Genomic DNA, 16,557 nt, shown 5'->3' on the forward strand with positions numbered 1-16,557 from the left:
CATACCACTGGAGCTGCTGCCCCGGCACAGCACGGCCGGCGCCATATTATGTCCACTCGATGTGTGACACAGCAGCAAGTTCATCAGAATCCAGACCCAAGGCGACGAAAAAGGTGCCATCGAAACGATGCACTATAACGCACGATATCCTTGACGGAGCGGAGGCCGACGAGCCGTGTCCTAAGTGCGGGTATGTGAACATCTTCCCTCTGAAGAGCGTGTCGTCTCTAACTTGTTAAACAGGACCAAGCCGGAAAACTGCGATTCAGTAGAATCGTGATGTGGCCACAAACCTTTTGTCTTGAATCAAGCGGCAGCGGCAGCTGGAATCGCGTTGGAGTCTGGACTGGACAGCTTTTGAGCCTTTGATCGTGGTTTTGGGATTGATAGCGATTTGGACGTTAAGGCGCTGGTGGCTGATACGGATGGCGATTGCGATTTCTGTTCTTCTTGTATGAGTCTCTGCACTGCTGCATTGAGACCTTCGACTTCCCCTTCCCAGGCGTGGCCGCTTCCGGCCCATCTGATCTTGCAGCTTGAGTCGACAAGGTAGACATATCCGACTTGAGAATTGAGGAAACCCATAGCATCGCGCACGTCGTCTGTCAAACCACGTCGGATATCCCGAGGAAGCTTGATCATGAAGTACTTGTCCCAGCGATCCTCCGGGATCATTTTCCTTAATCTCCCGCTGAACATCTTGACGAGCCAGGCGCGGACAATGTCTCCTTGGATGTTGACGTCAATTCGCTGAACGAGGCCGTTGCTGTCTTCGACGATCTTGGGCAGGTTAGGGTTGTGCGACGGACCGAGGAACGTGTCGACCTGCTCCTCTGCCCATTGCCCAGATTGCATCCCGATGATTGAAATCTTGCCGGCGATGACGGGCGCAAGGTCCCGTCCACCGTCCGGACCGTCGCCTTCCTTTGCGAGTGTCTGGCCCCAGATGTTGGGGAAATATAGTGCTTTTTCGCGCTTGAAGAGCCTTTCGTTGGAGACGAAGCTCTTGCCTTTCCAGTGGTCTACTCGCCGCCATTCTTGGAAGTAAGGGCGGAAGAAGGACCGTAGGTATACACGCCGTCGCTCCAGAGCCTTTTCGTAACTTCTGAATTCTTGCGTCCTCTCTCGCAGTGTACGCCGGTCGAGGGGACTGTTCTGACCAGGAAGAGGACGATTTTGCAGCCCTAGTGGTCGGGAGAGAACAGAGGGTGTGAATTTCTCGCCTCTTTCGCCCTTTGGAATGGGGATCCTTGAAATTGCCGAGACAGAGTCGGGGTTTCGATCGAGGCCGACGTGTAAAGGGATGTTCGATTTCGGCGCAGCAGGAGGTGGAATGTTGGAGGTGGAAGCATACCGAATGCGTGGTTGAGACAGTTTCTGGGTCCGGTACAGGCAGCGACTGTGAGGGCGCAATGCAAGGGAGACGAAAAGACTGAATATATCTTCTCGACCCATCCTGAGGGCCGTGTATAAGTGCCGAAGTTGTCTGTCGCTCACGGCAAGCAACTGCGACTGCAAGCTCTAGGACATCAGGTAGTTTGTATGGGTACTGGTACTATTCAGATTTGCCTTGGCGCCCTGGTCACATGAGAGCGCGATGGAGTCGTGTCGGATCGTCAATCGATAAAGAAAGAAATCGTGTCACTCAAAAACACGGCTTGTCCCACCACCCCGCTCACTCCCGCTTCACATATTTCATCTTTTGAGTGAATGTACGACAATTGTTTTTTTCCGAGTGATACTGGAGTTGTTGCCTGCGCGTAAATCGATCATGACAACTCTACGCGACCGTTTACTCTCTACCACCACCAACATCTGCCATACATTACGATGTTGCCAACGGAAGAAAAGACGGAAAAGGATCACTTCTTTGAATCCTTGTATGGGCTGGATGACTTCGATGACGATGAGGAAACGGAGGTTGAGTCTTCCGTGAAAGTGTCCGGACACACGACCAAGAGAGCAGTCGATCACAAATCTGGTAAAGCATTCCAGATTGGTAAAGTCAAGCCAAATCAACATCGCGCGCATGAGAAGCCTTTCAACCAAGGTTCACAGGCAGCACCTGTAATCCTGTCGGACGATGAGGAGGTTCGACAGCCTCCGTCCACGGATCGAGCCTTCACAAAGAGCCAGACCACTTCCATAAGTCCTCCAAAGCCAACCCGGGCTGCTTCTAAGAGAAAGCCTGAAGTTAAAGGCCCTCCTTCTCCAAGAAGAGGAGCCACAAAGAAGAAGAAGGTCGAGCTGCGACGAAATGTGACGGACCTGTCAAACATCAAGCAACGCAAGCTGCAACTTCCACCACGCCTGAGAAGAACACAATCAGTACCGCTCGAACAACAGATCTTCACAGGTCTTCTCTTCTGTATGTGCTGGTGCTGATTTTATACGTCCAACTATGCTGACCAATCTGATAGTTTTCGTACCTAACAACGACGAAGATAGCATTCGGCGACTTCAAATCCACCGAGCTGTCGAGTACGGTGCTACGTGGGCAAATGAGTGGTACGATGATGTGACACACATCATTGTTTGTGGTGACCTCGATGTCAGTCAAGCATCCAAAATCTTTACAGCAGGAAAACTTCCGGTAAGTGCAGTATGCTTACTGTGAATACTCATGCTGACTGTGTTCGTAGCATGGACCGGCGCTGGTGCGCGAGAATTGGGTTACCGATTGTACTTCGGCCAAGGAACTCAAAGATCCTGCTCGACAGCGCTTTCTGGTACCAGGATTTGAACATCTCGATCAGCACCCAGGCACGGTGCCCAGTTTGAGCAGGTCGATCAGCTGTGAGGACAGTGAGAGTTTGCGTCCAGCGCCCCAAACAAAACGAGGGGATACAACACCTTCGCGTCCCGACCCTAACGCCAAGTCACGCTTCCAAGACGAAGACACAGAGTCAGAAGATGAACTCGACTCTGCGCTGAAAGATGTGTGTGAACTTGGCAACCTGCCAGATGAGCCGAGCTTCGATGACAACGCAGCGCCCTCCACCGACAAAGATGAGTCGGACCCAGCTCTGGACATGCTTATGGCCAATGACAATATCCGCAAGGAGAACGCTGGCTTTCAGTGTATGGAGAAAAACGACGGCAGCACTGACAAGAGCAACCCGAATGAAGCAACCATAGAGATGCTGCAGAAGCTAGCCAGCAAATATGATAGCAAGGGCGACCATTTCCGAACAACGGCATTCCGCAAGGCCATCGCAGCACTTCGAAAACAGACGGGATTGATTCGAACCAAGCAACAAGCACTCGAGATACCTCAGATCGGAGAGAGCATAGCGGCCATCATTGAAGAATACGTCGCCAAAAACCGTGTTCAGCGCCTTGATGCTGCGGAGAAAGACACACACGACCAGACACTTGAGCTTTTCACGGGCATATATGGTGCGGGCTACCAGACAGCGATGACGTGGCTTGCTCAGGGGTTCCGCACATTAGAGGATATCCGTCAAAAGGCACAGCTGAACCCCAGCCAGCGTGTCGGCCTTGAGCACTATGATGACTTCCAACAACGAATTCCCCGTGACGAGGTAACCCAGCATGCAGAGGTTGTTCGAAGAGCACTAAAAGCAGTTGACAGAGGCTTTCAGCTGACGGTTGGTGGTTCTTATCGACGAGGAAAGAAGGATTGTGGTGATATTGACTGCATCATCACCAAGGAGAACGCCGATATTGGTCATATCCGAACCCTGATGATGGACACTGTTATTCCCAACTTGACGGACCAAGGCTTCCTGAAAGCTGCGTTAGCCGCAGGACGTTTCGGAGAGCCTTGTTCAAAGTGGCACGGAGCATCAGTGGTGCCGGGCTCGAAAGCGTGGCGCCGCATAGACTTCCTTTTCGTCCCCTGGGCGGAACTCGGGGCAGCTCTGATCTACTTCACTGGAAATGATCTCTTCAATCGAAGTCTTCGACTCTTGGCCAGCCGAAAACGAATGCGTTTGAACCAGCATGGACTGTACAAAGACGTGATGCGAGGGCGTGGTAGGGAGCGGATCACTGATGGGACCTTGTTAGAGGGTCATGATGAGAGACGCATTTTTGAGATACTTGGAGTTCCCTATCGTCCACCAGGGGACCGACAAATTGGTGGCTGATCAGGACATGGCATGACCAAGTGTGGTTGGGACGGAGGCCTGAGTTGTATACAACGGGCCATCTTTATGAGCATTGGATTTGCAAATGCCACCACGATTGGGGCCCACTCATGAGTTTGTTTAGTAGCATTGCGCATGGTTCAGTTTGAAGCGCTTTAGCTCATCTACTCCTTTGTACGCTGTTCACAAGTTGGAAGGCTTTCTTAAAATGTTTTCATATGTGAAGGAAGGAAGAGGATAACAATATGAAGGTGTTCCTGATAATAGATAGGTCGTCTCCTCATGTATCCATGTCTTGCGAAACGACGTCACTTTGAGTCTGTGCATTTCGGCGCGGTCAACCGAAGTCAGATGCGGCTAAGTGCGTCCTTGGCACGGACTGGCCCGTCGAGCCAATAAGCAACCATGTGAAAATCTTACCGCCCGAATTTATCTCAACACCGCCTTTGATATCAAGATATTGCCTGTTCAATTTTTTGAAAGTCGGGTCGCAGACTCAATCGTGTAAACAACGACGTATTGACTGAACACAGCATTGCAATACGTTCAAAGCACTTAATACCCTGCTTCAAGGTCTTGTGCGGACCCTGGAGTTGGGTTAGACATCATTCTCTTCTTAAATTACCCCGGATTCGGCTTTCCACAACCTCACCGTCGACCCCGATCACACCCCGGTCACTTCCCCTCACGGATACCGGCACGGCCAATCTCGTGAGTCGATTTCACGCAAGGCGACATCATATATGCGGGTCCTCAGTACTGACGTCCTCACAGTCTCAACCATGGGCAGAAAACCCCATCCCCTCATCACGGAATTCTACATACGCGGTGCCAAAGTCTGCGACACGTCAAACCGGTATGATCACACCTGCAGAAAATGCGGTGAACACGTTCCCAAAGGCCGCATCGAAAATCTCCAAGCTCACCTGACCAAACACTGTACTGCTCTCAACAAATTTGAGCGCGTGAAGATACTTCTCCGATTTCATGATCTCGCTCGCCCCAACGTCAGACCCAACATCGACCCAAACTATGTCGAGCCTGATGACTTGACGGCTGGTACAGCTCCTACTCCAGCTCGTGCCCCGGCCGCTGCAACCGAGGAACAGGACTTCGATGCTTTGAATGTTTTGGCTGAGGCATCACGACAAGTCGGACACAATGCACAGGCACCCTTTGACTTTGCTGCTCTCCATACAGTTCGACACGATGACTTTGATCCCACTGGACAGGACTTTGCTCATACCCAAGCTGTTCCAACACAATCTGATGGACATGTCGCCGCTCTGGTGGCAGCTCAAGATGTCGTCGACCCTCAGCTCGACGCCCATTTCGATAATGACGAGGACTTCTTGGCAGCGCCTGAGATGCTTGCTAAGAACAATGGTATGCCCATACCCAGTCGAAACCTACTTCAGAAGCCCCACTGACACTCGGCAGTAATCTCTACTACCATGCCCCCGGACTTTTCGCAAGTCTTCTCCTACAACCCCAATGAAGTGTCAGTCACCCAAGATGGACTGCTCAGTCCCAATCTTGTTACTACTCAATCTCAGGCTCTCACAGCTATGTCTGCTGGCGAGGCGTTTGACCGCACGATGATGGAGATGGAGATTGAGAACGGCACTCCTTTGGATGATCTCATGTCTGATACTCTGCCACAAGGTCAAGCCTTCCACTTGTCTGCCTTGTTCGAAACACAACCGGTACCACGCGAATCCACAACTTCCCAAACCCTCGTTTCTACCACTTCTGAGACGATTGGATCAGTCCCGGGCTTCAGACCCATTGCAATGAATCCAAACGGACAAGCGACTCAAAACATGTTACGTTCGAAGGCCGTCGCAGACCCAAAGGTTCGCGGGCCCATGACCAACGAGAAGAAAGAACAGTCACGAGCCACACGTAAAGTAGGCGCTTGCATGCGTTGCCGCATGCTGAGAAAACCCTGCGGTGATACACCCGACCCTTGTAAGCTGTGTGCTTCTGTCCAAAATCCGCGGTACTGGAAGAAGTGTCTTCGGGGTAGCGTCAAGGACAAGTATCCTTTGTATCGCGTCTCTGCCTACCGTACCACCCTGTTCCAGGAGACTGAGCTGATGAAGCGCGCTACTATTAACGACAAAATTGATGCCAACATTGAGGCTTTCCATTTCGACGAGTACAAGGTCATCCTGACATGTCGTGAGGTGAAACCAAAGACTCGGTTGTTCAGCCCTGCAAACGCACAAGACGCGAACCTTCCATTTGGCGATGCAGGGATTGTAGTCATCGATGCAGGAATTCCGAACGACAACGGTCCGAGAGTGGAACGATACCTAAAGGCAATCACTCCTGCAGTCATCATGCGAGAGAGGTCAGCAATCATCAAAGCATGTCTCAACTATGCTGTGTCCCTGAACGTCCCACCGCAAGTCGTCGTCACTGCAAAAGATGACAAAAACCCCATTCCCGATGTCATCGACCTGTGGACAGTCACTGCCCTGCTTACGAATCCAGACTGGAAGGAGAATTTTGTTGTCGTCGCTGATGGCACAGATGGCACAGATGGCACAGAAGAACGAACCGTCATCGGAGCTGATTCATCCAGCTACGCCTACTTCATGGTCAGCTTGCAATTTCGCGCCATGCTGGAAAAGCGGGCTGATGCCCTCTATCGGGCTGTAGTCGGCCATTTTGACAAGCGCGTCTATGATCCCCTCAAAGTCCCCGGATTCGATACCTTGCTGGCCGCCATCATCTTTCTCAACTGTGCCGAGAGGATGTCGTGGCAGTTTCGTGTCTGGGAAAATGAGCAATCACGACCATTCCGCTGGGTTTGCGATGAAAGTCCTGACGCCTATGCCGACAAGGGCGAGAAACTGGCGGAGGCTGTTCAACTGGCCCTGAGTCTACGACAACTCGATCCAAAGCTTGCCATCGATACAGAGTCGGGGCTGCTTGCTGTTCAGAACGAAGAAGATGATACTCTTGCTCTGTTTTTGGCAACCGCTCAGATTCCAGGCGACTTCGCTACTAGACACGAGAATGCTGCTTTCAACCAATTCGACTACAGATCGCTTGACGGGAGCTTGTTCCGATCTCTGCTGGAAGTGTAGCCTCTTCGACTTGGTGTTATCAGACGGAGTACGTGCGGAAAGAGAATGTTTCTTTTCATAGGTCGGCAAATCGCTCTTGTACCAAAGGGGTTTGATCAGGAGCACTGGCGGTGTGGGTTGATTTACCAAGAAACGCTTGGATTTTGCTGTGCTTGTTGAACGCAGCAGGATATGTACGATTACACGACGGGATGGTGTGCATGCCATCAGATTTGTCACGAGCTGAGATACCCCAGGAGTTCATCAGGAATGGGCTGAATAAATGTACAGAGTTGAACTAGTTTGAGAGAGGTACCAACCAGATCATTGAAATCACTTCATGGCGGTGAGCTTGAAAAGTTGCGAAGAAAGAGCATTCTGCATACCTACCTACCTAAAGTACCTGATTACTTATTATGTTGCCGTGCTGCGCCTTCTCACAGATTAATAACCCTCTCAGCAATGACAACTTATGATGATCTCCATCTACCAACCATCGACGAGAAAACAATGTCGAAACAATGTTGAAACGGCTCATACAAGATGAAACATACCGCCTCTTTCCATTACTATTCACTGCCACTGTGTACTTCAAAGAGCCTGGGGAGACACCTGATCCTTCACAAACCCGAATCGACCATACCAAATCACAACACTGTCTCCTGCCTGCCGTGTAATCTCTCTGTGGCCGATACTCTGCAAGTGTCACGATCCTAACGGCTGGGGAAGCGATTGCAAATTTGCCCGCTACCAGCGTACCTGGACCGGCTGGCACAAGGTGTGAAGTACAAGAAAAAGAGGCGAGGTTGGATTGAGTACCACAGAAACCAATATTTGGTATTGTGGGAACATCCACAGAGTGCAAGAAATAGTGTACAGCAGAAAGCACACCACTTCGGCGATCTTGCATAACACTGGCACCCCAATGCATGTCATTAGCGTCCGGGTCATTAAACTTGCTGCGAGAGCGGCTCGCATCGGTCCCCCACTGTGCCACGGCGGCCGAGGTGGCCTGGGTTCTTGGTTGCAGCTTGGAATTCTGGAGGCTCTGCACCCTGGATCCCTACCACAGGAGTCTGTGCGCATGATCGTCGCCTTACCGTGCAGCTTAACTATCCAGCGCGCATACTTCGGCCTACGAGTACCTCCACAAAGCCTGGTCGTCTGATGCGCAGAGGGGTTTGACAGGATGGACGATGAACTCCCAGATGACCAGCATTGAAAGCATTCCTGCCCTTCGTGCTGTTGGTGACTGATTGGAAGGATTTTGGATGTTTGTTACGTGCGCCCATTCTTCTTTGACGACAGCAATTTTTCATCTCCATTATCAGCCTATCATATGGAACAATCAGCACGACCTCTCTCAACCACCATTTCCTGGATGTACTGTGCTTCTCATGTCGAACCCTCCCAGCACACCCTCAGGGTAATGGATGGCAAGCCTGGGGCGGGCCGAAGAGTGCCCGAGCATAATGAGATGGCCTAGCATGCCAGAGATGGTTTAGGCGGGCCCAAGCCAGGATTGATGAATCAGCCAAGCGAACCTTGCACTATCGTGCTCTACACGTCGTAACAGGCATTATTGTCCATGCAGGCCCCCGAGAATTGTGCGAGAAGTTCCCATGAAAGAGAGTCTGGTTCGTGGGGGCGAAAGTTGGTTGCAACCTACGAGAGCAACCACTCTCAACGCAAGCCCTATCAGCCTCGACGATGTGCTCACGAGACAATGTGCAATGTGACAGGCGTCATGAGAATATCTTCGCTCTTACGGCTGGGCCGGAACAAATGATAAGACTCCAATGACTTGACGCCGAGAGAGGCGGTATTGACTGCTCAAGAATTATCCACAACGACGTAACTTACAACGTTAAGTACGTTCTGACACTCCGCTTCTTACCTGTCCTCGCTGTCAAGCAGCAGAGAAAGGCGGCTCCTAGGGCATTCGGTTGGCCAAATCGGTATGCCACCGTAGAAAGACGCTCTGATGCATTTGAACTGAAAATAAGCGAAGTTCTGACAGGATGTTGCATACCTCCCAATCACAGAAGCTCTTCACCGTCGAAGATGTCTCCAGAAAGGTTCATGAAGAGGACGCTTTGGGTCAGAAAGAAGGCACGCCTTACTGATTAGCATGTGCGCCGCGCGTAGGCTTGCCGCTGACTCCGAAGCGGGGGGCTCGAATTTTGAAAGAACATAGTATGTCTTCTGACGTCGAGGATACCCGTCGCGACACGGATTTTGCATGCTGGAAAAGTCACGGTGCCTCTCTCGACTCTTAAACTTTTGTGGCTTCCGAGTGAACTGAAGCCCTATTGCACTTCAGGGCTTGCTTTCGAAGCATTCGGAGTTCAGGCTTGGTTTCAATATGACCACAACCCTCGGGCCTATACGTCTCGTACGTATCGAAGATATATGGAGCATTATCTCATACGCACCGGATACTCATCCATTGTGTGGTAATGGTGCGAACCCAACGGCGAGCCACATCCTGACTGGCCATTACAAGACACTTGACTACTATTCCTAGCAGGCTGGGAATGTCAAAGTCTAATGCATGGACCACCATGGATGAGTACTGTGAATGTACTTTTTGTCCGCCTCGTTTGGTAAGCTTTCCACGCTTTCCTCCCCATACTTCAGCCATCTCGATCATGATTGCGCATCCTTTGAAAGGAGGCGGTATGCGGCGTCGCATTCTTTCACGACCTTTGCTACTTCCTAGTAAGAAGCACCTCTTGCAACCTTGACATTGCCTATAAGGCAGGCTTTACGGCTAAAGTCCACGATCGATAAGCGCCATCCATTGTGAACGGTTCAGTGGGTCCGTCCAAGCGTGGAGAAAAGGGTGGCTTTGGTCATTCAGCCAGCAAGCACTATGAGGCTGCAGTTCGCGCCTGGCCGACGCGTCCAAGCATGGCCAGTGCTCGAGGGATCATAACCATGAACGTGAACGTAAATGACCTGAGTTCTGCTCAAGGAACGGAACCAGTCATGATGCAGAAGAAGAAAGCTCGGGACGAGTGTCTCTCCCGCTGCTCGCCCGCTCAGCTAGGTTCTCTTGTCAGGCTACCAATGATGTCTTGGATCTGGAAAGCCATCGCTCGGTTTGCGCGCACGAAGCCGTAAGGTATTGGGGAGGGGGTGTGGATGTGGATGTAACGACGTGGATTGATTGGTGATCAAGAAGGTCATGGGTGCTTGAATCCAATGGCATCAGCTGACAGTTTGATAAGCTTCCAATTGCTTGATGATACAACACGGCACGCTTGGAATGAAGGATATCTGGTTTTTACTAGCTAATATTACATCGAGGACATCTCTTTCGGGTTACTAAAAGTGAGACCGTGGCGGGATGCCGAGGAGTCATCTTCTTACAGATGAAGCTTGGATCCCGGATGAGGAAGCGATGACCAAAGTGAATGCGAGGATGGAGACGCATTTCCGCCACCGGACCAGGGTATCGGAGGAGATGGCAGATGACCTCGTGGGGAAAGGTCATGAAAAAGGCCTGTAACCTGGATAGAGCGGAAGGGCCATGGCAATGGCAGCCTGAAAGTGTCCATTGATTCCATCCTTTTCTTGTTTGTGATTTGCTGGGTAATATCGATGGCAGGACTTAGCGATTATCAGTAGACACACAGTCAAGATGATGATGACTACAGCTTTATTCGGCTGGAAAAGCATTTGACTAAGTTACTGTGTTGAGAAGTTGGCAGAAGGGAAGTACCAGGTGTTCTGTATTGTACTTGTACGTACACCGGGAGTCATGCTGATGCTTAAAGGTGCCCAGGTCGGTATGTTCTCGGGGTCCCCGCTCCTCTCTATCTTTCCAGGTCGCAGTGGCAGGTCGAGGCACCTATTGCAGTAATCATTCGTTCACTCCCGGGTGGTTCTTTCGTTCTGCACATGAACTCTGACACCCCGGTCCCCTGTCTACCCGTGGAGTCTGTTCTGCACCTATTGACTGCAAGCTGCAGCAACAGTCTTTACTTTTTCTGTCTCCAACTAGCTCGATGCGCCTCTAAACCAAATCTCGCATGTGTTCTCATCAGAAAGAAAACGAGAGCAATGATCAAAGGTAGTAATGATAGACTGACAAGTCCTCCGTTAAGAGCTGGGCGCGATAGGCTTTGGTTCGACCGCCCACACTTTTGAAAGCTCCATTCCCCTCTCAGTCCCCTCGCGTGCGGCGATCGCACCTCTTTTCCTTGCCCATCCGTGCTCATCTCACAGCTTATGCTGCACATATCCTGCGAGGCTCGCTCTCCTCATCCAATCCTTCATCAAGCTCGAGAACTCAATCCCTTGTATCGGTGGCCCCTCGCTCGCAAAGTCCTTTCGGCCTCTCTCCAGAACCTGGGGAGCGCGCATCTTGTTGCGGCTTCAACCTTAATCCCGCCCCCGACCTTGCCTTAGATCCCGATCCACAGAACACCTTGTACAAAGCAATACGAGTATAGACTGGGGTCCTGCTGCCTAACCCAAGTGAGGTTACTAAATATTTGACCTAGCGATTGCCTGAAGGGACACTGACAGTTGCCCGCAGCGGTAGACATCAGATTTGCTCCATCCATCATCAACAAGAGCCACCATCATCATCACCAGCATCAATCCTCATCCCAGCATCATCATCAGATTGTGAGATTCGCACTAGCAGCATCTCTGCCATCAGCCACCGAAACCCTCTGGTGCTCCTTCGTCCATCGTCAACCCATCCTCGGCCGTACCCTCATCAGCTGCAGTCGATCTTGCCACCTGCAGAGACAAGAGTATCTTTGTCCATCGATCGATTCAGCAGCTAAACCGTCCCTCGGCAAAACTGGCAAAACCACTCGTCATTTCGCAGCCTGCAGACAGCACGGACCCATTATTGAGGGTACGCCCAGCGAGACACGAGCGAGGGAAAAAGAGCCAAACAGACCTTTTAGCTTGACTGACACTTGCATCTGCAAGCCCCCAAAGGCGCCATCTCCCGCAGCTCCAGCTCCTCACTCACACATTCACACACACAACTGGACACACTTCCGCGTCCTTCCCTGCACCCTTCACACAAGCAAGAACCACACACCAGAACCGGGCATTAAGCAGTCCGGTCCAACAAGCGCATTTTTTGCCTCAAATCCTCCCCCCAGAGCTGCCAGCCTGCTGCAACCCTTTGCCGTCTCCTCCACCATCTTCTTCCTCCCGCAGCCCGCGACTGGTCCAGCATCACCCTCGTCATTTCTCGCTATTGCTGCACGCCTACACGCTTTCGCGACACTCGCTGTTGCACCTGAATATTCCTGTCGTTGCACATTGTTCAAAAAAGGCGAGGGACTTATCAGACGCAGGCACCCACTCGCAATCTTTGGGTCACCAAGGCTCTGTGCTGCCTGCGCAGCTCTCTGGCAGGCGTGCTGCTGTGCTGATGCGAAACCTGCGCATCGCAGCCACCACCACCACCGCGACCACCACCACCACCATTCCTTTTCTTTCCCTCCGGACGTGAAATGTCCATCATCTATCCGCCATCTCGACAGCCTACAAATGTGTTGAATGGTATCGGCGTCATGAGCGATGGTTCAGGCACCATTAATCCTGCAGCTTTGAACGCTAGTGGTACGTATCTTTCCATTGGTTCGAGAACCTGATCACCGACAGGCCTGTTGGCCTCTGGTCTATCATGGTTACCCATTGCGCATCAAGCGCAGCTCTCCATCATCCCATCGGAGCTTCGATCGCAGTGCATTGCTAACTGCGCGTGTGTGACAGGTGGAATAGCGCAAGCACCCACAGAAACCGGCCCGCGCGGCATCAAGAGAAGTAGATCGCCAGAACAATATGGCGAATACCCACAGGCGGACGACGATGGTAGGTTTACGCGCTCGCATAGCTTGCGCCGAATTCACTAGCATCAGTTTCTAACGCGTCTACATAGCGCCGCGCAAACGTGGTCGACCCTCGAAGACTCCGAGGACATCAGGAGACTTTACATCAGGTCAAGGCCCGTCTCAAGGCCCAGGAGCGACCCCAACTCAGACCTCACCGCCACGGACGACACCCAAGTCTACTATCAAAGCACTACCAACCGTGCGCGACCACACAAGTGATGTACTTCAGCCAGAGGGAGACGAATATGTGCCGCGCGAACACGATGAAGCAGGCGAGAAAAAGGTGGATCAGTTTGGGTATCTCCAGGGTGGTCGAGAATATAAAATTCGAACGTTCACCCTCCCCGGCAGAGGCCAGAAACTGTTCATGCTAGCCACGGAATGTGCACGACAACTTCAGTACCGGGATTCGTACCTCTTATTCAACAAGAATCGATCGCTCTTCAAGATCATCGCTAGCGTCAAGGAGAAGGAGGAACTCGTCCAGCAGGAAATCTTGCCATACTCGTACCGATCGCGGCAGATAGCCGTTGTTACCGCACGATCAATGTTCCGCCAATTTGGTAGCCGCGTTATCAAGGATGGCCGGAGAGTTCGAGATGATTATTGGGAAGCCAAGGCAATCAAGCAAGGTTTCACCGAGCAAGATGCTGCTGGAGAAAAGCGACCGGGAGCTGCTAGGGCCCGGGAGGCGGCCGCTCAAGACCAGCTAAGCGCACGCGCAAACGTTGCAGCCAGTTATGGAGACATCGTCTACAGCAACGGTCCTGGTTATGGGGCGGTACAACCACCTCCGCTACATTCTGGCATCGCTGCAACCATGGCTCAGCTGTCATCTTTCGATCCCGCCTACGACTCCCGATACAAAGACATTGCGCGACCCAGATACGACATTACCGGCCCTTCATATCAGGATCTGACACGTTCGAGTTCCGATGCAGAATTGTCTAGTCAAGCACAACATGCGGCTGATTTCAGCAAGAACATCAACCAACAAAATCGTTACCGTCGGAGTCTGGTGGAAGACTACTGGCGAAGGCCTCATGAACCGCCCGTGTCAACACCTCCGCCAACAGAACCAGAAGTTGCTACCACAAGCCATCAGTTTTCATCTCCGCGCTTCTCCTCGAACGATATACCTTCCACTCAAGCGAATACGGCTTCTGTACAAGCTTCGTCTTCGCAATCGTCCATGAATCCACCATCATACCCTCATCAGCCACCTCCGATCCAATCTCCAGTCCGCCAACCGAGTCTCCAACAGCCGTTCCCTCGAGACCCCTCCCAATTTACGCCTTCTCATCCTCAATACCAGCGGTCATCTTCCAATCTGTCTATCTCACAATCCGCCTCGCAGCCTCCACCCCAGCAGCAGCAAGTACCGTTCAGTGGTGGCAACTTCTCTCCGCACGCGATGAGCCAGCAACAACAGCAACAACATGCACAGCAGCAGCAGGGCTGGGGCGCTCCACCGCCTCAGCCTCACCAATCTCCTGCTCTGCACCGCATGAGTACGCCACAGTTCTCGCCAAATCTCTCGCAAGGTCAGATACCGTCGCCTATGCCTGGCGGCCAACATCCCAGCGCATCTCCTCATCCGCAGCAAATGCAGCCACCGCAGATGCCAATGCTGCATCATCAAGGCGGTTCCGGTGGCATCGCTGGCCAACAGCTCTATGGGCCTGGAGCAGGGTTGCAGGCGATGAATGCTGCACAATATGGTGCGATGGGGATGGGTCAGCGACAAATGTATGGAATGGGCGGACAGCCTGGTCAGTACATGCAGCCAAATCCTCAGCATGGACAACCCGGCTGGCCGGGTCCACAGAATCAAGGTCAAGGAGGTGGACAATGGAATCAGTTTTAGTCGGGCTGGCTTGACCCTCTGAGAGGTCGACTCCGACTTCGAAATTTGAGGCCTAGTGCTCATGCTAAAGGCGGGTGTTATATCACGTCTGCGACGTGATGTCTTTGCCACCACGTGCAGCTTCGGGCTGCTTATCATGAAGAGAGCAGCTGCTGCTGCGAGGAAATCCGACCACTTTGATGCGACATCCTCAAGGGATTGTATTCTATTCAATTCTCAGGACGCACCGCTCCGGATCACAGAACCGCGCAAAGGGGCACAGGCATATACAGTCACAGTGTTGTTTTTCGTTGCATACCACATGGGATGTGGAGATTGAGATTGTTGCATAGCGATGCCGGTATCACCATCATAGTCTGGACGGTTCGGGAGGGGAGCACAGTGAGATGCGTTAGACAGCGCAATGGTCTTATGAGCTTTGGTTGTGCATTGGGACTTGGGTTGCATTGGTCGCTGCTTTCTTATCGTTTCTGTTTCGGTTTGTCGTTTTGCGAGTGTGCAGGGCGTGGACAATTAATGTTGTTGGATTTCCTTTCCTTGTATAATCACCACCATTTTGGATGCATCTCCCCATTTTTTGCTGATCTCAAGCTCGCATGGCTCAGGATGGAATTGGGTTACCTAGGACGAAGGAATATGAAGGATATGCCTCGTTTTCGTGTGATGGAGTCGCGGTTCTTGGCCTTTGGAATTCGGCAATTTGCCGGTCCTTCTTTGTTGTTTGCTGGAGAGATACCTCTCTCTATCAACCTTGGTACTTATTAGCTAGTAATGATGGAATGGATATGTCGTTCCCCCTTTGACTTGACATGATGGACTGGATCCTTCGAGTTAACGATAGTGTACGCTGAATAAGAGTAGACGCTGTCATCATGTGAACTGGACTGGAGATACTGACACTGCCTGTACTGTAAATGGACTGGGCCTATCCGTATGCTGTCAGTATGCGGTATGGAACCGACGTGAAGGGTAATTTCCGTCCAAGATCGAGATGAAGAAAATGTTTTGATTCTTGGACGTTCTGACAGGAAGGAAAGTGTAGTAATTGTGGACATCGCAGGTGAGTGAGGGTATACGAAACTCTTTCAATGAGTTCTATCAGATGATGGATTTTGGTATATGTCGGGCCTTGATTTGTTCACTCCATGCAAGAAGTTTGGCATCTTTTGCAAATAACATATGCCAACTACTGTACTCGGAAATAGCTTCGTCCTGATAGGCACGGCTTTACTATGCTTCATTGACCATCAAGGTCGGCTGGGAAGATGAAAGGGAATGCTGCTCCGGTCCATTCGGCAGTCCTATTTCGGTCTACAAACATTGGACATCAAAGCGAATTGCGAGACACTGTTAGGTACCAAACTGTGCGAGTGCACTTCGGAGCAGAATCACGGCACATGAGTATGTTGATACTCGCGTCGCTAACTTAGACCAGGCGATGCATGCTTCAAGGCTGGCGCCATGTGGCAGTTGACCAGTAGCAAGCACTGATGAAGCCTATCGATGCGATAGAATACGACCCCAAAACCCGGCAGATGAAAATCCAGCAGCTTTCAATTGTCCAGACCTCTTCTCTCAGCCAAAGCTGACGTCGAGAGACCTTATTTTATCTCCGGGGTGACTCCGTGGGG

At 51.6% G+C, this 16,557-nt stretch overlaps 5 protein-coding genes across 5 annotated transcripts; 4 read left to right on the forward strand and 1 right to left on the reverse strand.

Annotated features, from left to right (window-relative positions):
* Positions 1-306: 306 nt before the first annotated feature.
* Positions 307-1,455, reverse strand: EDD37DRAFT_655615 (ATP10 protein-domain-containing protein; the record flags this gene model as incomplete). The annotated part of the gene is made up of 2 exons (XM_062818770.1): positions 307-346; positions 401-1,455. 2 exons carry the CDS (start codon positions 1,453-1,455, stop codon positions 307-309), a joined length of 1,095 nt encoding a protein of 364 aa, XP_062675707.1.
* A 201-nt stretch (positions 1,456-1,656) lies between these two features.
* On the forward strand, positions 1,657-4,348 carry EDD37DRAFT_617896 (DNA polymerase IV). The gene is made up of 3 exons (XM_062815773.1): positions 1,657-2,368; positions 2,421-2,593; positions 2,643-4,348. The coding sequence occupies exons 1-3, from the start codon at positions 1,831-1,833 to the stop codon at positions 4,110-4,112; spliced, it is 2,181 nt and encodes a 726-aa protein (XP_062675708.1). The 5' UTR covers positions 1,657-1,830; the 3' UTR covers positions 4,113-4,348.
* Positions 4,349-4,562: 214 nt separating this feature from the next.
* On the forward strand, positions 4,563-7,555 carry EDD37DRAFT_617898 (uncharacterized protein). Its single transcript, XM_062815774.1, has 3 exons — positions 4,563-4,823; positions 4,887-5,498; positions 5,553-7,555. The coding sequence occupies exons 2-3, from the start codon at positions 4,895-4,897 to the stop codon at positions 7,208-7,210; spliced, it is 2,262 nt and encodes a 753-aa protein (XP_062675709.1). The 5' UTR covers positions 4,563-4,823; positions 4,887-4,894; the 3' UTR covers positions 7,211-7,555.
* A 5,123-nt stretch (positions 7,556-12,678) lies between these two features.
* Positions 12,679-14,926, forward strand: EDD37DRAFT_604698 (chromatin remodelling complex Rsc7/Swp82 subunit-domain-containing protein; the record flags this gene model as incomplete). The annotated part of the gene is made up of 3 exons (XM_062814760.1): positions 12,679-12,787; positions 12,830-13,039; positions 13,107-14,926. 3 exons carry the CDS (start codon positions 12,679-12,681, stop codon positions 14,924-14,926), a joined length of 2,139 nt encoding a protein of 712 aa, XP_062675710.1.
* Positions 14,927-15,079: 153 nt separating this feature from the next.
* On the forward strand, positions 15,080-15,771 carry EDD37DRAFT_69816 (uncharacterized protein). The gene has a single exon (XM_062820174.1). The coding sequence runs from the start codon at positions 15,233-15,235 to the stop codon at positions 15,689-15,691; it is 459 nt and encodes a 152-aa protein (XP_062675711.1). The 5' UTR covers positions 15,080-15,232; the 3' UTR covers positions 15,692-15,771.
* Positions 15,772-16,557: the final 786 nt, after the last annotated feature.

This window comes from Exophiala viscosa (assembly GCF_022695815.1).
Source record: "Exophiala viscosa unplaced genomic scaffold EDD37scaffold_1, whole genome shotgun sequence".
Taxonomy (NCBI): Eukaryota; Fungi; Ascomycota; class Eurotiomycetes; order Chaetothyriales; family Herpotrichiellaceae; genus Exophiala; species Exophiala viscosa.

Bases quoted from the DNA above. Each gene is read 5' to 3' on its own strand.
- EDD37DRAFT_617896 (XM_062815773.1), top strand. From the start codon at position 1,831: ATGTTGCCAACGGAAGAAAAGACGGAAAAGGATCACTTCTTTGAATCC. The intron at 2,369-2,420 runs GTATGTGCTGGT...CCAATCTGATAG, and splicing joins CTTCACAGGTCTTCTCTTCT to TTTTCGTACCTAACAACGAC. The intron at 2,594-2,642 runs GTAAGTGCAGTA...CTGTGTTCGTAG, and splicing joins TTACAGCAGGAAAACTTCCG to CATGGACCGGCGCTGGTGCG.
- EDD37DRAFT_617898 (XM_062815774.1), top strand. From the start codon at position 4,895: ATGGGCAGAAAACCCCATCCCCTCATCACGGAATTCTACATACGCGGT. The intron at 5,499-5,552 runs GTATGCCCATAC...GACACTCGGCAG, and splicing joins GATGCTTGCTAAGAACAATG to TAATCTCTACTACCATGCCC.
- EDD37DRAFT_69816 (XM_062820174.1), top strand. From the start codon at position 15,233: ATGTGGAGATTGAGATTGTTGCATAGCGATGCCGGTATCACCATCATA.